Raw genomic sequence first — 27014 nt, forward strand, 5'->3', positions numbered from 1 at the left:
ACTGGAGATTTCCGAGCTCTTCATAGCCAAGCTGACTCACAGTGTTTCTGTCACTATTATTTTATATCTGTCAATGTTATTTCATAATGTTAATCATTTCCTTTTAAGAAACCTGAAGCATCTCCCTATTGATTATTCTTCCATTTCTTCCATCTACACCCTACAGACACCAAGTCTTCCACCTGGCTGGATCCCTCTCTTCCCCTCATTTACTGTATGAGACTTGCTCATGTCTAGCCTTTAATCTTGCACGTATATGAGCTCCAACGTGGAGAGCACCCCGTTCCCTCTTTGCCTCTTTATGTGGATCACTTTATTTAACAACAGCTTAAACTCACTTCCTCTTGGAAGTCAATTTTGGCAGACACTGCCTGACTCTGAGAGCCTCTTCCCTGTGTGTTTCTTAAGCACTGCCACGTACTTCTGTTTGGACTATGTTATGCTAATTTGTACTTCACTGGTGGTTTCCAAATTATATCATGTGTGCATATATTGTCACAATAGCTGAATTTTATAAAACTCTAGGAAACAAGTCTTGGAATTTCCATCTTCTCTTTTCTCCTTCAACCAAACTAGACCATTTATAATTTTCATAAGCATAAAATTAAAATGAAAACTCCTGCATAAAACAGTCACTATAAACCACTGACTTCTCAACCAGGCATGAAAATTTCCCAACACTTCATTCTTTTACTGGGTTTCCAGAAATTTGGGGAAGAGGATCAGGGATGTGCTTTCCTCTCCATCCCCAACACCTCTCACCTTCTGTGTTTTCACCTTTAAAGTTCCCCCTGCTTTCACTTCTCCAGGGAGTTCAAGGCTTTGGGGGCATGAAAAGAAGTTCCCCCTAGCAAAAGTTGGGAACCACTGCTCTAGAGACAGAAGGGAGAGCATTCAGGCCTCTAACCAAATTTACCTCCTTTCACTTTGCATTAGAAGGACCCAGTGGAAGTGACAATTTAACCAAAAGGTAAGTCACAAAGGACAAGTAAAAGGCACAGAGAACCAAAACACTACCAAAATAAAAAAGAAAGCCAAGCAAAGGGGAGGTCATGTTACTAGGAAAATGTTTCAAAGATGTATTTCCAGAAACGTGCCATGAGTTGGATTGGGAGGTCGGCAGACTTTTTCTGTAAAGGGCCAGATGGTAAATATTTTAGGCTTTGCAGCCCAGGTGGTCTCTGTCAAAATTCCTCAACCTTGCCCTTGTAGTGTGAAAGCAGCCTACACAATTTGTAAATGAGCAAGTATGGCTGTGTGTCCAACAAAACTTTGTTTACGGACACTAAAATTTGAATTTCATCTAATTTTCATGTGTTACAAAATGCTATTTTTCTTTTGATTTATTTCCTATCATTTAAAAATGTAAAACCATTCTCAGCTTGCAGGCTGTGCAAGCACAGGTGGTGGATTGGATTTGACCTGTGGGCTGTAGTTTGTCGAGCCCTAGATAAGAGTGCTTCAGGCAGAGAGAACAGCATGTTCAAAGGCTCTGTGGCGAGAGGAATAAGGGCATTTGAAGAACTGACAGGAGGTCCACACGGCTGAAGAAGTATGGGTGAGGTTGAGTAAGTGGGAGAGCAGGTAGGACAGCAAGTCAGGATCCTGACCAGTGTAGGGTGCTCTTGGTCATGGGATTGGCCATCTGTTCTAAGGCCAATGAGAAACCACCAAATCTTGTCACACCTGGCTGTGCATTAGAATCACCTGGGAAACTTAAAAACAAATTCAAATTCCTAGGTCTCACCTCAGAATTTCTCAGAAAGAATCTTTGGGGATAGAGAGTGGGATTCTGCATTTTTTGTACCTCTGTTGGTTCTGCTATATCCACCTCGGCATTAGTCTGCAGACCTGAATTTGGTAACTACTTCTGGGTCTCTGCTTTGGGGATAGAGAAACACTGCCCCCAAAAGGTCAGGTTTCCCAGATGGGTGCATGGTAAGTCACAACAGATACCACCTGAGCACACACTTTGAACACAATTGATCAGGGACGGGAAACAATTTTGAAGGAAGTGTGGAGACTCATGCCAAAATCATTCCCTAACTGTGTCTGTTCCCAGTGAAGTGCAAGCTCCACAGGCTGCCATGCAATGCCCTTCTCAGCCTGATTCTGGGAAATCTTCCATCCTTTCTCTCTCTGCTCAAACAGTGCTCTGTACTTTCCTCTTGACTATATTTTGTTCTTGCTGCTCCTTCCACTTAAATATCCCACCACCACCTTTCTCCACCAATCTCCTCCAGAAGCAGATGATTTTGGTTGGCTGCTTCACCCATTTCATACAAAAATATTGAGTATCTACAGTGTTACACAGTATCAGGAGCTGGGGGGACTAATGTGCTCAAACACACTGGGCACCTTTCCTCATGGCCCTTTCAGCCTGTTTTGGGAAATTAACATATTTCATAATCATATCCATAAATATAAAATTTATAACTGTGAAAGAAAGAAGGAAAAAAAATCCATAGTCTCAGTTCCCAGGGAAACCGCTGTTAACATTTTGGTGGAGTTCCTTCCAGGCTTTTTTCTTTGCATGTATATCAAAATATCTATACGTATAAGTGTGTTGAAGACTACAGAATGATATTTTATGTACAGTTAAAAAATAAAATTTATAACTTTATTAATATGAAAAGTCTCTGTCCTTTAAACTACTATATAAATTTTGTCTCCTTTCATATGACACCTGTAGAACCCTGATTTAAATTAGGTTACATTCATAATCTCAAATACATCTTGTGCAGAAGAAGTATGTGACAAATGTTTATTGAATTTATCAGAGATGTGATATGGGAAGTTTCATTTTGTGGAAGACTTGAGTGGGGGCTGGTTCCAAATAAAGCAGTTAAGAGGTTAGTTTAATAGTTGCAAAGTCCATGCAAGTGATAATAAGGCTAGAAACTAGGACAGGGGCAGAGGACTGACTAACAAAGAGAGGATTCATGTGGGAGACACCTGGAAGGATTTTTTTTTTTTAATCAGGTGTTGCCTTTAGATTGGAGACCTTATTTTAAGTACTTCCATATAAAAATTCAGTTCTCTTCTCAGCATGTCCTGAGGCATAACCAGTACCATGACCACATGAATAGAACAGGTGGTAGGTAGACCCTGCCTGAATTTGGGCATAACTTTAATCCCTGACCATAATAAAACATGATGTACTAGAGGGAGGCAGAAAAGGATTACGGCTGAGCATGAGTTCATGGAGTCTCCCACAGGACTGGGTCTGTGCATCATTACAAACGTCTAAAAACAAATCTCTCTAAACTCTTTTGCAACTGCTCTTTAGGGCAGCTTAAAGCCATAACTATTTTATCCATGGCTCTAGGAGACACAAACGGAGGTAATGGGGACAAGTTCCAGGTCTGAATTTGGAGAGGAGAAGGAGCTCGCTTTCCATAACTGCACATGCAAAATTAAAATGATATAGTACGACCAATAAGCAGGGCAACAGATTCTATCTAGAGCAAGGATGCTGCCTGGCTTTGATGTTGTTTTGCCTCCAAGGCAGGATTTGCATTATTATGGAGATGAACTGTCTCTAATTATTGCAATAACATAATTGTTCCCCAGGGCAGAATTCCTAATAACAGAGCTGTATAGCTCCCCAGCAACTGTAAGAGATATCCTGAGGGCAGGTTTCTCATTAAAAGCACATATATAGACACTCTGCCTCCAGAAGAGAAACAGAATGCCTGAAGCAATAAACTTTCCTTTCCATGCTAAGATTCTATCAGCCTTCTGGGCAAATACCTGCCATCACATTTGCTCTGCCTCCCAGACTGCCATCGTCTTCAGACCAGGGTTTCACACCTTATATACAACATGGAGCTCTGCAGCCCTGAGCTGGGATTTCCCTCCATGTATTACATGAATTTCAACTCTTTCAAAGGCCTTTGGGAAGACAGGCATATTAGGGTCATGATCTAATTTCATCTCAGAGGGCAAGACACAAGAACATGAATTTTTTTTTTTCCTATTTGAGTTGAATATTCTCATCGAATGTTAGACTTGATCTGATTATACTACAGGGGTCAGGCAAACCTAAACATATATTTCAGTCTGTGAAGAAATGTCTAAGAAAATGGGTGCTTATACAATTTTATTGTATCTTCAAAACTGGTCCACGGTGGCCTAGAAGTGCTCTGCCCAAGGTGATGTCAAGGTTCCTAAATCTAGCAGTCGTCTTTAAGCCCTTATTTGGTTGGACCTCTTGGAAGCACCAACATTTGCTCCTTCTTGAACCTTTCTGCTCCCTTGGTTTGTTTGTTACATTCTGCCAGTTGTTCTTCCACGTTTTTGAGCCTCCTCTTTAGTCCTCCCAGCAGGCTCTGCTTCTACCCCTTCTTGCCATGTGGCTGTTCCTCAGGGTTCTCATTCTACAAAACTCTCTCTGGATGAACTTCTCCACTCCTTGGCTTCTTATCTACTGACGAGATAAGGTCTCTGCCTTTACTCTCCTAACTCAGGGCCATATTTCAATTTCCTGTCGGACATTCACTCACTGAGCACTCACTGTATACCATATTGTCCTAGATGCTAGTGTTACAGCATGGAACAAAACACACACAAAGGACCCAATGTAACTAAGGGTCCTTCAAAGTAGAAGAAGGAGGCAGAAAAGGAAGTCAGAGTGATGTGATGTGAGAAGAGCTCGACCTGACTTGCCTTTGCTAGCTCTGAAGATGGAGGAAGGGGGCCATGAATCGAGGAATGCTGGTGACCTCTGGAAAGCTGCAAACAGATTCTCCCCATGAGCCTCCAGAAGGAACGCAAGATTTTAGCCAGTGAGACTCATTTCAGACTTTCGATGTCCAGTACTGTAAGATATTACATTTGTATCGTTTAAGCTAAACATACACACATGCATGTGCACATGCACAAATTTCTGTTCTCTTGGAATTTACATTCTGATTGGGTGAAGGATGGGGAAGATGGATAATGAAATAAAACAGGGAATGCGTAGTATGTTAGATGGCGGTAAGAGCTACAGAAAATATAAAGCAGGAAAAGAGAGATGGGGAGTTTTACAATTTTAAGTAGGTTATTGGGAAAAGGCTTTTCACTCAGAAGATGACACTTGAATGAGAATTCCCACTTGAATGTGACATCTCCACTTGCAGGCACCTTAAATTCCACATGTTAATATTCACCTCTTTATTTTCCCCTTTCGACTGTGCCCTTTCTATATTCACTATTGTGGTAAACGGCACTGCAGTCCACCAGCTGCTCAAGTTGGACCCTCTGGGAGTCATTTTCCTTTTTTCTCTCCTTTTAAAAATCTTTCTACTTAATATATCATTAAGTCTTTTAAATTCTACCTTTAATAGCCTGTATACCTGTCTTCCTCCTTTACTTTCAGGAGACTGACATCATTCAAGTTCATTTGATTTCCATCCTAGAATACTGTCTGAAATGGGTCTCTCTGTTTCTCCTATCTGGCTCCACTCTGATTCTTTCTCCATGTTGCAAGCAGAGCAATCCTACTGCAGCACACATATGCCTGTGCACTCCCTTGCATAAAATTCTTCACTTTTCTTCAGTGTCTTCTAGTTCAAGTCTAAACTCTACAGACATAAAATTCAAGGCCTCTACAATCTATTGTTGGCTTCCATTTTTCAATGTTCCTTCTCAATATATCACCTTTATAACACACGTCCTAGGATTATTGGAAAAGTTATATTATTTTGCTGTTGGGCCCCTGCACTAGCCTATGAGCATCTTGAGGGCTAGTTTTACATCTCGTCTTTCTATCTCTAGTGCCAAGCAGAGGACCTAGCATATGGCAAGCACACAAATGAATGCTTTGTTCATTGAATGAAGTTGGAGTTGGCTAGTTTGACAGAATAGTCATGCTGCTGTTCTGAAACCATGCCTGCGACATGCAGGCTGTGGGTTTGAGAGTCTTTTCAGAAACACTCAGTGGCTTATCTAGATCTGTTTATTATTCATTAGCTTGACATAATGTATTAGCCTAATGTCTAAAAGAGAGGACAGAAATTCTCAAGCATAGGTAAGGGTAAGAAGTCTCTATTTACACAATGTTAACTAAACATTTCATTCATTCTTCAACTTCAGTGAGAAGTAAAACATTTTGTCTAAATGAATTTTGCAGACAACTAAATTTACCCCTGTAAGCACTAAATTATTTTTTAAACATAACCATTCAGGGGAGAGTGGTCTTTCTATGTACTGTACAGTAGCTTGCTTTACTAATCTAAGATCACTAAAGATGATTTTTCCTCTTCTGAGACATTACATAACAATAATTATCATCTTTTGCTACAGAGATAAATAAAAGTACTTATTACCTTATTAATACTGTCTTTAATTTGGGGTAGCATACTTTCCAGAAAGATATTGAAGGAAGCGATCAGGATAGTGAGGGGATGCCAAATGACATCATATGAAGAATACCAGGGACAGTTGGGCTTGGAAAAGAACTGAAAGAGGACATGAGAGTAGCTGGCCAGCATATAAGGGGAAAGGGAATGGTGGAGAAGAATTAGATTTGTCAAAGCAAAACAAAAAACAAAGAGAGGAAGTTACAAAGATATAATTATGAAGAACTAACCTTTTAACAATTAGTTTGGTCACCATCATTAGAAGTAACTAGGAAGTTCTAGCCATCGTGGGGATCCCTGTCCTGGAATGGAAGCTGGGCTTCGTGACCACAGTAAGCATTTGGTATTGTTGTCTGCCCAGCATCCATTTACTCTTCTTGTGGTAGCAGGACCCTGAATTTCTGTGGGGAAATCCCTGTCCCATTCTCAATCCATGTGGTTTGAGGTGGAGCTTCCCCATGTGCCTATTAGGATAAGCACACAACTCATGTCCTCCTAATCAAAGCAATACATTTCCCTTGAGTGCAGCTGGCTCAGGGCAGAACACTGACCAAGGCAGGTTTATTCAATTATGTGAGAATCTGTTCTAGAATTGCTGTGAGATGCTGGGGAAAAAGGGCAAGCATGGGCTGCTGGCAGCCATCCTACCACCAGGAGAGGAGAGCCCATGAGAAAACAGAGTCAACACAGAGGAAGGCTCTGCTGAGAGAGGAAGAGAGCAAGACAGCCCTGATGCCACTGTATGAGCACCTGAGCCCTGTCTCACCTCTCAAGTCACAATCCATCTCTGGCCTTCTCAAATGTGTGAGCCAATGAATTCTCTTTTGTAGTGAAGCCAATTTTGAGTTAGGTTTCTGTCACTTGCGACCAAAAGAGTTCATCCTGGTTGATACATGGTTTTATGGCTCCTTATAATTCTAGGATCCTAGGTTTCTATTAATGACTCTGCTGTTTCTGTGTTTTGATGTTTTTTGTTTCTACTAGATCAACTTCAATCTCATCGGTCTCAAGTGCCTTCTGTCTAGAAACTAAAAGTAAGCAAAATTATGAATCTTATTCAGTTAGCAGCCTTAATTGCTCAATTAATCCAAATAATTTTATGACTTTGATGGTGACTAGAGGCTCTCCTGAGGACTAACGTACTTGGGCTTTGTGAAAGGTCCTCCCTGCTTTAAATATCTGATGTTGCCTACATTCTGATTGCTGGATAAGTGTACAAGAAATGTTTTAGGTATATGGATATGCTGCCTACACAATAACAAAACTATAAAAATTGAAAATTAAATCTTTCTTTTAGATGCTTGGTTTAATATACATAAGGCCAGCGTGAATATGCTTTAAATTTCTAAAGGCATGAAAAAACAAAATAAGTATATAAAAATACATTTTTTAAATAGTTCATATGTTAACATTTGAATTTATATCCACTGAGAAACTACAGTACAACCATATGATTGAATAAGATAAAAACTTAAAGAATGTTGTTTATACTTTTATCGTAAACTCATTTGTAGGCAGTAGGTTAGTTAAAATTGAAATTAAAATAAGTAGTGTTTGGAAAGTGTTTCAAAATATAGAATCTAGGGATAATATTGATAAAAAGGAGTGCTTGATCATAAAGTTTTGTTTCATCAAACTTTGTTTATACCAGTATTTTATACTTAAGAGATTAATAATTTTAACTCAAAGTTTAAAGATTTGCCTTTTGATTCTTAAGATTCCACATCTCAAAAGAGAATTAGGGCTAAGAAGTCAGTGCATTAGAAACTATACTCAAAGATGGGCATAATCAAAGAATTTTGCCTTTCGTGTTAGTTTAACAATGTCAATCTTTTCATAAAATAGGAATTCTAAAATTTTTTACACATGAATTCTATGTAGGATTGCTTTTGCTCACTTACTCACTTGATTTTGTTTCTACTTTACCAGAAAAGAAAAGAAAAGAAAAGAAAAGAAAAGAAAAACGGCAGAATTTCTTCTCTGCCAATGAGGAAATAATAGTAAGATCTTTCCTCTTTTTCATCCTTTTGGGAAATTATAAGATGCTCAATTGAGCTTATGTTTTCTCAGAATTTAAAAACCAGGGCCCCATGGAGTAAACTTGGTCCATGGATGTGTGGCCCATATTATACTAACATTAAAATAAAAACATTAGTTGCTGACATTTAAAAATTAAGATAGTTCAAATAAAAGTCAAGATTTATAGTTTCTCTTGAAAAATGAGAAGACAGGGAGGCACCTGATCTGCATCCATATGGTGGCAATATGCTACAATTGAGTGACAGGTGTCTCCCTTTGATAGGGCACACACTGAACTCCCCACCATTCTCATTATATTACACCTGGCCAGGTTTGGAGTCATTTACATTACCAAAATCAGTCTATCTGCTTAACACATTTTGAGTGAGGTAGAAGGGAGGAGCAGAGCTGTGACAACACAACACCCATGTGGAGAATGAAGGCTAATATTGATAGTTTGGGTCATGCCTGGTAACACTGGAGCTGGAGGTGATAAATAGGAAGACGGGTAGTGATGGGGAGTTTCCTTGGTTTAAATATATCTTTAGTGTCATATAAATGTTGAAGCAATATTTGAACCCTATTAATCAAGTCAGGAGTAGAAAGAACGAAAACTGGAGAGGGACAGATTTGTGGTAAGACAAGTGGTAGAAACAATTATATTCACTTATCAAATAGAATTCTTGATATTGATATACCATTTTCCTAAAGGTAATTCAATCATTTTGTAACAATGGTTAAGTTACAGCAGTGGAAAGCAGTCATTAACATGGTTCAAAAGGTCAGGTTGTCTCATTTCTTCTAGGCATACAGTAACATTGTATTTCTCTGCTGGGTTGAACTTCAGCAGAGCTATGTGACTTGTTTTGGCCAATGAAACGTGAGTGAAAGTAAAGTGTTTCACTTCTAAACAGAAGTTTTAAGGGCCCATGCCTGTTTGGCCGCCCTCTTTTTCTTCTGCAATTCCAATGTTCCAGAGAATGCTTCTCCACCAGCCCTGGTTTTAAAGGGCCACCAGCAGACTCATGATGGGCATGCAGTGCGAATGAGAAGTTGCCTTTTGTTGTTTTAAGCCACTGTAGTTTGCTTGTTACAGCAGCATAGCTTAGCCTCTCCAGCACTGATCTACCATGTACTTTAACTTCATTCATTCATGGTTTTTGACATGTGTGTCTATTATCCATATTATTTTTTAAATGTTTTTCTTTATATCATTGTTAAATTAAAACTTCTAAAATGTAGCCTTATTTTAAGCAATACATGTGGTATATACTATATATATTTCAATTACAGTTTAATACACATCAAATTAAATACATAACTATTACAAGTAATCTTACATACCACATTTTGGGAAACACTGAGGTAAAATAGGAAAGGAATCTGATGTTTAAGGCTACAAAATAAGAAATTGTGGTCTCAAATCCCAGGTTTGGCTCCAAGTTTGAATGCCATGCCAATATTCAGAGAACTATACTGCTTTTTGATATAACAGAAATCAGAAAGAGACATGTAGTATGAATTTAATATGTGTGTGACTACACCGTCTATAAACCATATCAGGTTTGCTTGCAAAAATCATTAATAAGGACAACATTATCAGTGCAATGGCCTAATTTGCATATGCAAATCCAAAGGTGTGCAGGTGTAAAGGGTAGATACATACACATTTTTACAGGCTTCCCCATTGCATCCTTGAGTACTTGACCTTTAGCATCAATTAAAATCATTATGTACACAGCTGGTAAATGTTATCTTATGGGTGACATAGATTCATGCATAATTACCATTTTCCAACAGACTGAGTAGATTACAGAAAGGGGTGGGGGATGTTTTATAGGGGTGACAGTCAAGAAAAGGTCTTAGAGATACCTGCCATTTGTTGCAATATGACCTAAAACTACAAACAACCCATATATATTTACATTGTATAAACAACATGCATTCTAAATGTAATTCATGTATAATAGGAAATACGTAGGTGAAGAATTTAGATATCAGAAAGAAAAAAACTGTTTTTTCAAAAAGACATGATTAAAATAATTAAAACCATGTTATTTGCAGAATGAGTTTTGGAATTAGAGATATTTATTGGAATTAGATATTATTGGAATTAGAAATTCAAAAAAGGAAAGACTAACAAGAGACATAACAGCCATTGCCAAATATTTGTGGGGTTGTCACAGCAAAGAAGAATTGGATTTATTTGTTCACGCAAAAAGGAGGTAGGATGGAGAAAAGTGGGCAAGTCTACAAATAAATTTTAGGCTAAATTAAGAAAGGTATTTCTGGCTGCTCATCTTTGGGCAGCTATTGCAGTCTTCAACAGGGATCATGTGATCTATCCCTGCAGGCAGATAGACTCTTTCTATCAGGAAGGGGCCAGACCCATGGCACAGTGGTTAAGTCTGGCACACTCTACTTCAGTGGCCCGGGTTTGAAGGTTTGGATTCTGGGTGCAGATGTACACCAATGGTTGGTGGCCATGCTGTGGCAGCAACCCACATATAAAGTGGAGGAAGATTGGCACAGATGTTAGCTCAGGGCTAATCTTCCTCAGCAAAAAAAAAAAAAAAAAAAAAAGGATTATGAAAACCAACTAACTTACCACCCTCTTCCAAAGCTTCAGTTCTTTGATTAACATTTAGTCCATGAATAGCAGACAGTAAATTATTCCCTCTAGAACTATTAATAACAGACCAATAAATTACTACAGGTCAATCAAATGTTAAAAATATTTCAAGATAGTACCTTTCATTTTCTCTTAGTATGTCCCTTCCTTTCTTCCAGGTGTAGACAGGTTTCGGAGAAGCTTTGGGCTTACACTCGATGACAACTTCACCTCCCACTTTGACAAGAGTTACCCTTTTTAAGAGGGTTCTTGAAAAGTCCGGACCCAAGGCTGGAAGAGAATATAGAAAATAAAATAAGTAATTATTATGGAAGGAACAAACCCCAGTAGATCTTTAGACTTTTTCTTCCTGTAATGCACTTATTGTTGCATCGGGCAACAAAGGGAGGAAGTTTTTTCCTAAAGCAAAGGGAGTAAGTACTGTAGGTTTTGATGGATTTATTAAAATTTGAGGTATAATTTACACATTGCAAAATGCACCAGTTATAAGTGTACAGCTTGATGAATCTGGTATACTATACTATGACGATCAAGATAAAGAACACTCCATCACTTTATCAAGGGATTCTTTAAAAAAAATTAGTCCATATTCTAATGAACAAAAATTTAAAAATTTCAGGAAAGCAAAAGGGAAAGACAAGAAAATTGATGAAGCATTTTTCTGATTGTGTAGGCTGAAGCATTCCCTCTTAGATACAGTTACTGCCTCTGCTCTGTCTCATAGCATTCTGTACATGTCTCCACCAGAAAACATGCTGAAATGTCTATATCATCACCCTCCGTGAGCTTCTTCTTAAAAACAAGGGCTTCCTTCCGCTTCCCACTACTACTGCCTAATGCAATGCTCAGCTCACGCGGAGAAACTGCAACTTGCTCTTAGAAAACTCTATTCCATGCTCACTACTAGTATTCTAAAAAATTCACTCATGTTGACACCAAATATATAGTTACTATATAATCTTACATAATTAATAATTGATTAATATTCTATTAATTATTTAGGAAAGAATTATTTTTTTCCTAAAACAATAGATACACATCTATATCCTCTCAGAAGGAATATAAAAGACACCTTTCTGAAAAATCTCCATTTTCTTCTGAGTTAATTAAATTAACACATTCTAGAGCCTGTTGTGAGAAGAGATTTCTCTCTTGAATTTTTACCATATTTAAAATCCCTCATGCCCTGAAGTTTGACCTGATGGAATTTAAGATTTCAGGCCATGTTGAGGATGAAACTTAAATACTAACCAGAAATTACTTAAAGAAGAACAGGGAGTAAGTGTGTGTGTATGTGGGTGAGGAGAATGGGTCAATTTCTTAAATGTACCCAAACCATAAGTTCATGATTTTAAAAAAACAAAAACAAGCTTCAACAGAAGCAAGTTAAATCTTTACTAAGTGCTTTTGTTGTGGAAATATTTTCAGTAATTGTCTAGAAGGAAAGAGAGATGGGAAGTTTACTTTTTTTTGGCTGAGGAAGATTCACCCTGAGCTAACATCTATTGCCAATCTTCCTCTACTTTGTATGCGAGCCACTGTCACAGCATGGCCACTGATAGATGAGTGGTGCAGGTTCACGCCTAGGAACTGAACCCAGGCCTCCAAAACAGAGCACACTGAACTTAACCACTAGGCCACCAGGGCTGGCCTAGGAAGGTTACTTTTTAATGGGGTGATGCAATGTACACATAGGGCTGGTTTTACTATGTGAAGGTAAAATTAAATAAATGGATCTAGTAGGCAATTGCTATCTCAATCAGTCTACCTTGGATTCATGAGGAGAGTCTATAATTCAGAGAGTACTTCTATAATGATAAGTGCAATTAATATGTAGAGAGCAAGTACAGATGTTTCTGCTATAATGAGATAAGTGCATTCCTAGTATGATCTAGAAAATCACATAATAAAAATTATAGGGTTTGGGCCAGCCCGGTGGTGCAGTGGTTAAGCGTGAGCATTCCGCTTCCATGGCCCAGGGTTTGCCGGTTCGGATCCTAGGTGTGGACATGGCACTGCTTGGCACGCCATGCTGTGGTAGGCGTCCCACATGTAAAGTGGAGGAAGATGGGCATGGATGTTAGCTCAGGGCCAGTATTCCTCAGACAAAAGAGGAGGATTGGCAGCAGTTAGCTCAGGGCTGGTCTTCCTCAAAAAAAAAAAAAAAAAAACCCAAAAAGCAACAAAAAAAATTATAGGGTTATGAAAAAGATAAGGTCAGGACAGACCTAGTCAATATTTATGTAACAAAAACACTAACAAAAACAATAATCATCCTAGTAAATATTTAAGCATGATTAAAAAGACAGCTTGAATTCCTAATAGATAAACACTACAAAAAATACAAGATTTCAGTGCGTGTGTGTATGTGTGTATGAAGAGAGCTTGATGGCAGAGGGACGAAGGAAGAGCTGAGTTTGCTAAACTATGAAACAAGGCAAACTGCAGAAAAACTGAGGAGAACCATGCTCTAAGCACTGCCAGGTTAGAGTAAGTGGCTGGACTGAGCCAAGACGAAGAATGTGGGGTGAAGGGGAATCATGGTCAGTATGCTTTTTGCCTCGGCTGGTTGTGCTGATCTGTGCTAGTGGGCTCTGTGGTTGGCTGCTGCACCCAGTGACACACATGGACAAAGCTAGCACCTACGTTGTACTGCATTGTTCCCCATTTACCAATCCCACACAGGCTCATATGCAACATAGAAAGGTTCTCACCACAGAACAAACTCATCTTAGGTAAACACCTAAACTGACACAGTAATGTAAAAAAAAGATGAAGTCCCTGGAAGTTTTTTAAAAAGGATATTTTGTGAAATAGAGTTACAAATCTGTATCATATAAAAATCCCTTCTTAAAACTATATCTTTCTAAACAGATATATTTTTATCACTTTAGGCAAATATTTTTCTTCTGTTCAGGAGGAATTCTGCAGTTGCATTTGAAATGAGTTTACGTAAATCAAACTGTGCACAACACATGGGTGGATTTGTCAAAAAACTATATATTGCTTTTATGGGATTTGAAATAGTGTGATATCAGCCACACAGAAGGAAGAAAACACACATTCCAGTTTCAAAAACATTTGTACTGTACTGTTTATGTGCATATTATCTTTTGGATATCCTAGAGATAAGACTGGTTTTGAAAGTCTTTCACTAATAAAAATGGAATTATAAATTCAAATCTTTTCCCTTTCTTTACTCAATTTCCTTAATTTACTTCTAGTGTTATCAACCCTGCAAATCTATCAGTTGCGACTATAAGTGGTAGTGCTTTCTACGGCAAAATTATCAGACTTGGAGCAGTTTTTTTTTTTTTTTTTTGGAAGATTAGCCCTGAGCTAACTACTGCCAGTCCTCCTCTTTTTTCTGAGGAAGCCTGGCCCTGAGCTAACAGCGTGTCCATTTTCCTCTTCTTTATATGTGGGACGCCTACCACAGCATGGTGTGCCAAGCGGTGCCATGTCCACACCGGGATCCGAACCAGCAAACCCCAGGCCGCTGAGAAGCGGAACGTGCGAACTTAATCACTGCGCCACCAGGCCAGCCCAGCAGTTTTTGAATACTTGAGCCATTAATGGGTTTCTTAACATTCTGCCATTTTGTGAACATCTTTTGCATTCGAGATGCCTTTAAGCTTGTGGAATGATGCTTTTTTCCTGTTTGTACCCTATATTTATTCTGATTTCCAAACATTGGCCCAGGAGAAGCATTAAAGAAAAGTGAAAGAAGCCTGTTCAATTTGACATTCACAGAGAACGAGGGTTTAAAAGTTATTGGTAAGTCCCCAGTAGGGTGCTATGAGAATCCAACCTTGGCTAGCACTGAAAAAATTAATGCAAGTTGAAGGTGAAACTTCGCTAGATTTCTAATAGTTCAGAAAAGATGAAACCAAAGGTCAAATTATGCACTTAGTCTGAGAGTAGCTCAGATACTGGGAACATCCTCATTTGCTAAATCACTTAGAGGATAATATTTCTTTCATGGACTACTGTGGGCACTGCTCTCTCAGTGTTGGAATGAGTCATGCTACAGGACCTCTTCCAGGTGGGAAATGCAACCTGTTTGTTTTTTATCAATGATCTTTAATATATTAACATCACCTTATCTACGAGAAGCATCCAGCTGAGAGAAGCCCTCTATGCAATTCTCATCTGTTTGTTTTTACTTAATTAAATTACTCTTGGTCACATGTTAAGAGTATTTTAAGTGGCCAATAGAACCCTTGAAAACAAAAGTTTTGTACCTTAGTATCATTTCCCAAGAGAGATGGTAAGAATGATAATGCCTTAACAGGATGTGCACTGGCAGTCCCACTTGGGAAATATATGGGTGTGATGTTTTACTCTACTATTTAAGAGCAAAAGATAATCATGCATGCCAGTTCTTTCACAGTCTGTAGAAACATCACTGGGAACATTGCCAGTTGATGGGGACTATTAAGGCTGGGCCTTTTAGAAGTTCAGAATTTCATATTATTTTAACCTTTATCTATTATCTTTAACTATTACCTCATCATTCCATAAAAATAAACCTAGAGGGAATGCATTCATTCAAATATTTCCACCACTGAAGAGACAACGCTGGTGTTACATGTTAAAACCCTCAACTTCTCCTGGCTACAGTGGGAATTTTCTTCTTTCTAGGTCCATCATTTCAGCATGGTGGATTCAAAATCAGCCCTCTCTGATCAAGGATAATATTTGCAAGGAGACTCTCAACAAGACTCTAAAGTAAGATTTTCCAGTCCTAAGATCAGCTTGATGTGTCCCTTCTATGTCCCTAACACCAAGCCCTACTTGCTGGTTTCCACTGAATGCCCTGTTTCTCCAGGCCTCGTCCTACCATGGTAACTCATATTTATGGGCTTCTGTTCCTTTGGAGCAGAAATACTAATATTTACAGTCACAAGGTTGTTTTGAAGATTAAATAACACATGTATTGCACATTAAGTACTGAGCACAATATTTGCCCAGAGTAAGAACTTCATACCTACTCCCCCTCCTCTGCTATTTCCACTGCTGCCACTACCACCACCACCATTATTAGGAGACTTTATGCTGAAAAACTTCTTAGAGCCAAAGAAATACATCTTGGTTTGAGAAAAACAAAAAAATTTTTATTCTGAAATACTTATAGACTTACAGAAAGTTGCAAAGATAATACAGAGAGGTCCTATGTATCTTTCACTCAGTTTCTCCCAATGGTTACACGATATGTGAGCATTGTATAATATCAAAACCAGGACACTGATAATTGGTACAACGCGTGTGTATAGTTCTGTATTTTATCACATACGTAGACTTGAGTCATTTCCACTGAAATCAAGATATAGAACTACTCCATCACTACAAAGATTTCTCTCATGCTACCCCTTTATAGCCACATCCAGACCCCTCCTACCTAGAAACCACTAATCTGTCCTCTATCTCTATAGTTTTCTCATTTTGAGAATGTTAGGAATATGGAATCATATATTATGGGACCTTTTGGGATTTTTCTTTTTCACTCAGCATAACGCTCTTGAGATCCATCCAAGTTGTTGTGTGTATCAACAGTTAGTTCCTCTTTACTGCTGAGTAGTAGTATCTCTTCCATCTTGGTGTGGATGAGAAATACATCTTTCATGTTGGCATTTCAGGCACTATGATAACTGACAAATTGAGCACAGGAACCATTTCAAGATCTCTCAACACTTTCTTTGCCAACAAGTAGGATGAAGCTTAGCCTTTTTTCTTTCTATAAAAGGTTTGAAAAGCCAAAACTTAATTGTATAGACATGGATGGAAACTTTTTTCTTATTCCAAGAAAAACACTTGAAAGCCATTTTAGAACATCATTTCTTATACAATAATTAACACATTGATTGAAAATCACTCTCAAATGCTTAAGTAGATCCTCATCTGCTAAACCTCCCTTGAGCTACCCTATCTGTAAAATATAATAAAACAATATGCATTTTGAAATATCTGTAATCACTTTCACTTTATTATATCAGTCCGAATTAGTGATATTTCATTATATTTGCCACTATGTCCTAAATGCTCATACACATTTGTGTCTTTGGTTAGACAAGCAGTGTATAGTATTGCGCTCTTGATTATGAATAACTTTATTACGAGATAGAAATATTTGTTGAACAGAAGAGTCATTAGACTGTGATAGTGAGAGTCCTATAATACCAGTAGTTAAGAAATGGTAGCTCTTCTTGTTAGCTACTCTTAGTCCATCAGTTCCTGGAAGACATGGAGTATATATTATGAATCTGTATATCCCTTGGACCTAGCATAGTGCTGGGCACAAGCAGACGTTTAATCAATATTTGTTGAATTAATGTATGTTGTAGGAGAGAACTCAGGAATTCAGTTCAAAATAGGAAATTCCCTTCTTATAATGCTTTGCCTGGATACCACACCCCTTTCTTCCCTCCAAGTGTAGCTGTCAATTGTTTCTTGAACTTCCAGGCATGTGTACAGGACAATCCATCCTCTCTGGATTTGGACCTCAGTCTAATGAAGCAGAATTACCCAAAAAATACAATCTGAGCTGTTTATACTCTGAAAGCACCTGGTATGATGGTAGATGTTTAACAACTGGCTCTCCAAACAAAACAAAACACCAAAGAACTTAGTTTTCAGTGCTTGCCAACTTCTTTGGTATTAACACTTCCATTATGGCCAATTTTAAGCTACCAAGAAGTCACTGAATGCTGAGTTGAGAAGGATACATAGAATCACCTCCTGCCAGTATAAGCTAGCTCCAGTGCCTAACTTCCTTTTCTTATTTCCAAAAACACACATTTATGGGAAGATTATAGGACAGTGGGCCCGGGAGTTCAGCTTTCCTCAGATTTGGAGCTTTCTGAGAGGCAGAACCACCATCTCCCCTCTTCTCTCCAGGTACTCCCAACCAACCAACCCTGTGCTGAGACCATGGGAACTTCAACTCCCTTCCAATTCCTAAGATTGGTTCAACTTGTTCAAAGAATCTGTTCCCTGAGGCTTTCAGTCAAGGTATCACAGGAGTTTTAAGGGCTTCAGTTACACATGCCCTGCCCTAGACACACAGGCTCAATGTGGATGAGCGATGTTTATGTAATCCAGGAGTGACTGATCTCTTGCATATCGTGTTCCTTCAATAAGGCACTTAGTGAAGTAGTTTAACATGCAAAGAGAACACGTATTTTGCCTTTGTGCTCTGCTTATTTTCAACCACATTCAAAAGGCTTTATTAAAAGCAACCTGTATTACACTCAGTACGAATTAATTTCTTCAGAAGCCTAGAAGAGCCAGTGTCTGCTCATGTTGGGGGGAGGTGGGATGGGGAAGCTGGAAGGTTGTTGGTGCAAATGCTTTATTTCTGGGAGAAATTGTCTCACATGATTGATAGAGCTTTTGTCAATATTAGGTTCAATAATGGAAACACGGATTAACTGGATGTAGAGTGGGTATACCAATAGTCATTACTCTTCCCTCCAACCCCTACTTGCTTTCACAAATTAGAAAGCTACTCCGCTGTGATGGCTTGAGATTGGGTAACAACGGGATCTAGAAAGCAGATTCTAGATCTGTGGCACACAAATTTAACTGATCAGAAGAATCACGTGGAGAAGCTTGTTAACTCTATATACTCCTGAACTCTACCCGCCATGAGAAGGACCTGAGAATTTATAATTTTACAATTTTTGCCACTGAAAATGTGATCCCCAGAGCAGAAGCATTGGTGATCACCTGGGGGCTTGTTAGAAATGCAGAATCTCAGGCTCCACCCTAGACCTGAAATTAGAATATGAATTTAACAAGATCCTTAAGTAATTTACACGTGTTAAAGTTTGAAACACTGTTAAATTGTAATGAATGCCAATTCTAACACTCTCTGGATCGGAATACCAAAATAGAAACAATTTGTTGACAGAATGTGGTGGACAGAAAAAAAAATAGTTACTTCATTAAATTAATTTATTTATTCACTAATTCAAACAGACTTGTGGTGGATAATGGTAAAAGATACAAAGTCATAAATACTTTTAGAACATGGCTAAAGGCAAACATACAAACCGTAGGAAACAATCTTACTATATTTAGTACAATAGAGTGAATTTCTGGAAGCCAAAGCAGATAGGTCAACATAGTGGGCGGAGAGAAAAAGAAAAGCATATTTCTCACTGGCTGATAAAAGAAAACAAAATTTTGCTAGAATGTTCAAGCTTTCCCCCTGGCTCTACATTTTAAGAAGAATTTATTGGAAATCTCTTTATGTAAAGGACTATGGACCTTAGAATGGATAATGCCTTCCCAGCAATTTTACAGAAGCCTCGGAGATTTTGGCTGTAGGACAGTGTACGGTATCAATACTCTGAGTTACGGTTTAAACTCTAACTCACAGAAGGCATTTACTATGGAATTGTCTGTGTGGAATTGTCACAACATTCATCCCTCAGATTTCAGTGTCTCCCTTCAGTCGGCTTTAAGACACCAAAGCCAGGCCAAGCAACATCTTAGTTCAGTCCTCACGTGGCAGTCTGTGAAATCACTCTGTGTGCCTATTCCTACTCACTCTCTTGGTGAAATGGCTCCTTCAGCCAGGGTTGGAATCTCTGATGCCTGGTATTTTCTTCTATAGGAGGACTTTGGATCCCGAGTTCTGATCCAAACCAAATTTTGCTAGGTAGACTACATTCGAGTTAAACAAACAAACAGAAAACCTCTGTGTAGGCTAGATTTCCTATTTTAGGATAGTAGTTCTCAAGGTACAGTCTTTGAGCAGCAGCATCAGCATCAACTGGGAATTTGTTAGAAATGAAAATCCTCAGGGCCCGCTTCAGAACTACTATATGAGAAATTCTGGGGGTAGGGCTCAATAATCTGTGTTTTAACAAGTCCTCCAGGTGATTTTGATGCATGGTGAAGTTTGAAAATCAATGGCCTTCTGATCTGATCAATTTGAGCACTAGGTCCCAAATTGTGCTTTTCATTGGAATCACACTTGGGCAGTTTTAAGGAATAATGCCTGGGTCCCAGGCCCAGAGGCTGAATCAGTTGGTATGGAGATGGTATGGCATCGAGGTATTAAAATGCTCCCCAGAGATTATAATCTGCAGGAAAATTTGCGAACCACAAAAATGGGGCTTACTAGTGATTTTGTGGCTGTCTACATTACAAGCTTTCGGTATGGATATGAGTTAAAGGCAAGAAATTTCTTATATTGCTACTACAGGCTTGCAAAAAGCTTTCACATGTGATCTCTTTTAGTTTTGACAGTAAGGTAACAACATCCTCGTTTTACTGATAAATGGAGGCTTAGTAACTTATTAAAGATATTAAATTTGAATTTGAGATCCAAGTTGCATAGCTTTCCCTGTTCATGACAATTTAAGTAAAGCTTCTGCCTAGATGACTCTATTTGGGTAAGAAAGGCATTTGTCCTCTCATTGGATGCTGATCACACAGCACGTTTGATTATTTTGTAATCTGGCTCAATGAGGCAGTTGAGAAATCAGAACGAGATGCAGATGAGCACTTGTGAAAGTCCCTGTTAAATAACTTTTAGTTTAGCCTTAATGTTTTTCTAATTTGCAAGCCAACCATCTGGATAAATGCCAAATTAAGCAGATAATTGCTCAAGCCTACACCTCACTTTAATTGGACCATCAGTTCCTTAATGGTATTGGAGTGTCCTGCCAGGGTCAGATGTCTTCCACCACACAGAATCCCCAGGATACTGACCCATCGGACAGAAGTTCCTCAGGGCAGAAGCTACTTCTGTTCCACTATACAGTCCTGGCAAAGTCAGGTCATATTCAAAAGATCACTAGGCAGACATCTACTTGCTTTTAGAAGTAGTTCATACCACTTCAAAATCAAAGACACCCTAGTTACACTACCCATTATGATCCAGGTAAATTGGACAAAGTAACCAAGCATCTTGGTTTAGCACAATTACTTGTCCTCTGCAGAGAATGCCATTGGTATCCTCACATAGATTCTTTTTTCTGGCCCCTGCTGGTGTGAGTATTGGCTGCTTACCACCTCCAGCTGCCCTCTTCTCTGCAGAACTGAATAGAAGGTTTTGCTCCAAAACTCCCCAACCCCTACTGCCACTACCACCACCACCAAGGGGCAGACCAATGACTGACTGAGACAGGGATTTTTTAAAAAGGCCAGCCTCCTTGCCTCAGGTGGGAATAACTCTGAGATGCAGTTTATGTTCCAGATACTCCTCTCCAGAATGAGCTGTAGGCTAGACCTTACTTGAGACCATGTCCTTGCTCTGCTCTGCTCCCCTCTTTTCTACCTTGCTTTCTCTTAGAGTTTTTTTTAGAGAACATTCCTTCAAGGGCTCACAGGTACCTGAATCTATGCCTCTGCTTTTTGGATCTTAGTTATCCTCTATCTTTACCTCATGATATATACATGGCATAAGCATTCTGTATGGAGAATCACAGAAAATTTAAATTTTGGCAATTCAATCAGAAGTCATTGTCACCCATATGATCATCTATCTAAGTGGATACAAATACTAAACACAAATGGAAATATTACATTAAAAAAGTTATTTTTTTAACCAATAAAATACGTTAGTTTTTTAATTGCATTTTTATAGAAGATTCAAGGTTCCCCATTATCATAAGTCTTATTACCATAAGACACTATTCACTCCAACATTCCTTCATGAATGGGACAGAGGATGGAATGATGGTATCACCCAGGGAATTGTGCAGCATCCCAGGGATACCCATAGGAGCGTGTCACACAGGTGAACCTCATCCATGACATAGGTTAATACAGGAGAAGAAGTCTGGGCACAGTCCCTGAAGAAGAATAAACTCTCAATTGTAATAGGTCAGTCTCAAACAAGGACATTTCTATTTGATGTACTCATCACCAGGCCTACTCTAATATACTGACCTCAAGGTAAAAGTCTCTCTATGGCATTCACCCATCCAGTGAGTAAATCACCCAGCACCTAGGTTAATTATTTAGCAGTTTCAACCCATTAAATATAGATATGTTACACACACATTAAATACCTAGACAGAAGACATAAAACAAGACCAAGAGAAAAGCCTATTAAATATATGCTTCCTACCCATCTATTATTCATGACTCTAGGGCTATTACCTAGCATGAAAGGGAATCTCCTCTCCAGCACTGGAGGATCTTGATATTTGATCACTAGCTGGAACCATCCTATTTTTTTTTCTTTCTTATACTGAAGTATCTTGTTTTCATTTTATTTCTTTGTTCAATTCAACCTCCCTAAGATTCTAATACAGGTAATACCTAATCAGTTATTTGACCCCAAAGAGGCGAACTATTACTATTCTACAAGAAACAAAGTGACCTGTGGAATACAGTCATATTATAGCTTACCCAAGTTAACCAAAAATAATTTACGTGTATTTTTAAATAGTCAAATGTCTTCTCCTTCATTTACTTAAGAGGACTCTAGGGACTCACCCTTTCAACATTTAACTGCTCTTTATTCACTTGGAATATATTGTGATTTTTTGGAGGGGGCAGGAAAAGTGGGATATTAAGGAGGAAACTTCTAAGCTCGTTTAAGATCCTCTAAAATTGGTCCTTAATTAGTTTTTCCATCTTTCTCTTTCAAGTTTAAACTTTGCCTACATGCTTTATGTATCTGAATAAAAATTTTTGAAAAATATTCTGGATTCTCTACGTGTAAGACACTATCCAGATGTTTTATAACTTTGAGCTATTTCACTCTGATCTGGAATATTCCCGGTTTTCTTTTCTGTCTGTCCAAATATAAATTATTTTTCAAGGCTCAGCTGACTAGCCCAGTCCAAACTCTCTTTCCTGAATTCCTAGAAAGCTTACTATTTTTCCCAACTGTTTGGCTTGTATCATTTACTAATGTGCTTTATTGTTCTCATAGTCAATGTGGTTCAGATTGCGGTGGTTAAAGAACTTCTCAGGAAATCTTCATCTTATCTTTACTGCTCTAGTTTGCTGACTGCAAGGGACTTAAGAAAGGACTCAGATCAAGAATTCATTCAGAATTAGTTTCAAATGGATATGATTTGAAATAACCCTCTGATTGTAAAAGTTGGAGCAGTGATTCCCACCTCACCGGCTTTGAATCCTGGGTGGGGGGAAGGCAAGGAGGAAGGGACTGGGGAGGGCTCTGCAGAGAGTTGTTATATCCCACGTATACATACAAATATGTACATATTCTCATACAGTCTATATATAAATGCATACATCTCACATATACTCTGTTATGTTCAGCGGTGGGTAGGTGCTCTAGAAAAAAATCATTAATAGCCTTTCTCACTTCAGGCTCTGCTTTTGGGACTTTAGTCATCCTCTATCTTTACCCCATGATTATATCCCATGATTTGCAGTCATTTGTTACTACCAAATTTTCTTACTTTAAAAAAGGGAGTTACAAAATCTTTTAGAATTACAATGGAGTCCTCAGACTCATAAATTGGCAAGCACTCACCTAGAGGGTTTTAGGACAGTATGATTCCTTCATTAGGCCACAGACCCTCACTTTTAGCTGTTCTTCTAACTAGCTGACGTAATAGTAGAGAACACACTTCTTTCTGCAGAACATCCTAAGCAACCTACCATGGAGAACTGTGTTCCAAAAGAGTCAGTTCCAACTACTGACCCAGGCAGGGTAGGACCACCATCCTTGTCTTGGAAGAAGTTGGAATTATTGTTCCCAACATTTATAGGGTGGCAGGTATGTGTGTTTAGGCTTCCAAAAAGGTCACACATACAGTAGGCCAAGCCAAGCTGATGTCTATTCCGGGAGCACAGAATGCTCCTAGGCCTCTTTGAAAAAGGCCACAGCCCCATGAACTCTCACAAATTCTTGTCTTTGATGGGATGTTGGTCCAAGTAAAGAAATGAGGAGAAGAACAATTGTGGAAGCTGTTTCTTCTTTTTTTTTTTTTTTTTTCACCTTGCACAGGGTAGAAATACATTCAATTAGGGAGCATATACTTACATATGTAAGATCTACATGCTAGGCACCAAGAAGTATGTTGCAGAAGGGAAAATCAGGACTCCGAAACTGGGCAAATAATCAGGATTTATGGAATCAGCTCCCTTTGTATGCTGCTTTTCTCTTATTTGTAAACTTTCTATTATGTTTTCCCTAGGAAGAACTATTGCTTAGATACTTTATTTAAACTCTGAAGTCGGAATCAAGATTTTTCTATGGGAAACATGTAAATTGATGGACTGGACTTTGGTTTTTTTTTTAATACCCATAGGTTCATCAAGTCACTTAACTTAATGCTTTCAATGATTTATTTACTTAACTCATTAATTCATTTTTTAAAACAGTCTTTGGACCAGCCCCATGGCCGAGTGGTTAAGTTTGTGTGCTCTGCTTTGGCGGCCCAGGGTTTTGCTGGTTTAGATCCTGGGTGCGGACCTAGAATCACTCATCAAGCCATGCTGAGGAGGTGCCCCACATAACAGAGCCAGAAGGACCTACGACTAGAATATACAACTATGCACTGGGGGGCTTTGGGGAGAAGAAGAAAAAAAAATAAGATTGGCAAGAGATGTTAGCTCAGGTGCCAATCTTTAAAAAAAAAAAATGTCTCTCAACTCCTTCACTGCTTACCACATTCATTCATTCTTACACTTATTCAATATTTATTGAGTGCATACTATGTGCTTCAATACTGTATTAAGTCCTGAGGACCAAATAATGAGTTAAACCAAATACTGTCCTTGACATCTTGGGGAAGTTAAAGTGCAATGGGAGAAAAAGATAGAAAAATCACACAAATGTAAAATGTAAGTGTGGCAACTGTTATAAAGGAAAGTTAAAAGGCAGTACAAAAACTTGCAAGAGAGGAGTTGACCTAGGCAGAGGGCCAGGTATGACCTTCTGAGGAAGCAATAATGGAGTTGGGAGATGGTGAATGGGAAGGAGTTAATGAAATGAAGAGGAAAAGGAAAAACATTCCATGCAGAAGGAACAGTATGTGCCAGTGGCCCTGTGGAGGAAGGGAGGATGGTGAATATGCAGAACAGAAAGGTCAGTAGAGCTGAAGAGCATGGGGGTGGGGGGGTCACATGATGAAAGAGGTAGCTGGAGGGGCAGACCAGTAGGACATAGCCTGGAAAATTCAGATGTTGAAGAACAAGATTCACTCTGCCAGCTGTTCAAATAAAACTTTCCAAACCAGATCAGCTCTTCCTCCTTCCAAGCTAAGTTTGCATCAAATCAGAATGATAGCAACAGACTCCAAAGCATTTCAGAAATTTTGTCAGTTTAGAAGGGTGGTCAATACAGGAATAAATACGAGTGCCAGGGGAACTATATTACCCATTGTAAGCATCAGAAGAGGCTGATTTAGAAAGTGGTCTCTTCTTATTGCTTGTAGAATGCATTACTTGTTTCTCAAGTAATATCTTTGCTTTAAAGATTTCTTTACCCTTTTCCTTAGATTGAACACTTATGTGTGGCAAAGCTCATGTTAGTTTAGTGACTTAAAGAGTTTCTATTTTTTTTCTGTCCAGTATAAAGACTCACCTATAACACTAAGCTCTGCGCTGGAAAAAATAACTCCATGTTTATTCTCTGCCACACACTGATACATGCCGGCATCCGAGAGGTTCACTATTGTTATGTTGAGTGTTCCTTGCTCGATTTGAATTCTTTCCTGTGAAAGAAAAAGGAACACAAAGCATTGACCTACAATTGAGACCTTACGGCACTTTTGCTGCAAGTTATATCAAAGGGGCTTAATGAGAATAAACTAGCCATCATATAAGCAATTTATATAACATGATCTATTTATCTGTCAACTAAATTTGTGGCGGGTCAGATGCTAAATGGAACAACTCGTACATCAGTTGGTAAATGGAACTTAAATTGTAGGACTCTCTTGAGTTCTCATTGATTTAATAGTGAAACCATTCAGATTGATATTCCCTCTAAATACATGAATCTGAAATTTAAAATGCTTTTAGGGCTTTGTGCTAACTAGGGGTTGGGGAGTGAGAAATAAAACCAAATTTACTGTTTAAAGTATTTAAAACACTCGGATTATGAGCAGACAACACTTTGAAGGTTAATAGAATTGTAATCTTGGATGAAGCAGAAGCAAATATTTAATATTGGTTGAGGCTTACCAAGAAAAAAAAGTAGATATTAATAGTTTAATGTTCCCTTACTCTATTGTCGTCAGTGGCATGAGCTAAGCTTAGAACCATCTGCTGGTAGCAAATCTGAAGAAAGCAAAATTATTATATGGAACAACAGACCATTTTCATTTGTCAGCCTGAGGATACCTAACTTGCCTTATCAATTTTCATAAGTACCAAGAAGGATCTCCTTCTTCCCAGGAGACCTGCCATTTAAAAATATAAAATATAAAGACACATTGGTTTTACATTTGCCTTAGGTCTGCAGTTTAGCTGGGCTGACACCTTATTAGGCTTTGATCGAATCTAGGCATCCATGTTCCCTCATATTAAATAAAGGGAGGAAAATGCTGGTTCACTGGGTACCTACACTCTAGCGATTTGTTTGAGTTTGGCTTTTATAATTTGGGAGAATCATGGGCTGAGCAGGAGCCCTTTCCAGTGACAGGAGGAAGTGTATGCGACAGGGCAGAGGTTGGGCACATCAGCCCCCTTTCTGCTGTTGTGCACATTGACAGCTAAGCCATTGCTCAGACCAGGACTCCTTCCTGTGTGGCCTAACAGGAAGAAATCTGAGCACAAAGAACTGGCTCTCAACTTGGGCCCTGAGGAAAATGTCAAACTTCAGTGAACATTTGAGTGAACATTTGAGAAAATACAATAAGGAGAGTTAAATTGGATACAATTATTTCTCACTCTAAGGTCCTTCCCTACCCTCCCCCTGCCTTGTTCCAAGTTCTTTGTCAGGGTCTGCTGCATTAGATGGAGTAGTATAGTATGCTGTATAGGATCCATCCCTTCTGGATTCTTAGATGTACCTTCCAGGTACTCGTTCCAGAACCAAGGTACTTATTCTTCCAGCTGCTAAGAGTGATGAC

The 27014-nt window shown here is 38.7% G+C and overlaps 1 protein-coding gene across 8 annotated transcripts in view; it reads right to left on the reverse strand.

The window, feature by feature from the left end:
- Positions 1-27014, reverse strand: part of CNTN4 (contactin 4) — an 878916-nt gene that overhangs the window by 113927 nt on the left and 737975 nt on the right. For all 8 annotated transcript variants that reach the window (XM_070492801.1, XM_044754900.2, XM_044754901.2 and 5 more), the window contains 2 exons: positions 25523-25652; positions 11115-11265 (listed from right to left, as the gene is read on the reverse strand). In XM_070492801.1, the coding sequence (XP_070348902.1) occupies positions 11115-11265; positions 25523-25652 (281 nt within the window). The remainder of the gene's footprint in view (positions 1-11114; positions 11266-25522; positions 25653-27014) is intronic.

Source organism: Equus asinus, chromosome 21 (genome assembly GCF_041296235.1).
Source record: "Equus asinus isolate D_3611 breed Donkey chromosome 21, EquAss-T2T_v2, whole genome shotgun sequence".
In the NCBI taxonomy this organism is placed as follows: domain Eukaryota; kingdom Metazoa; phylum Chordata; class Mammalia; order Perissodactyla; family Equidae; genus Equus; species Equus asinus.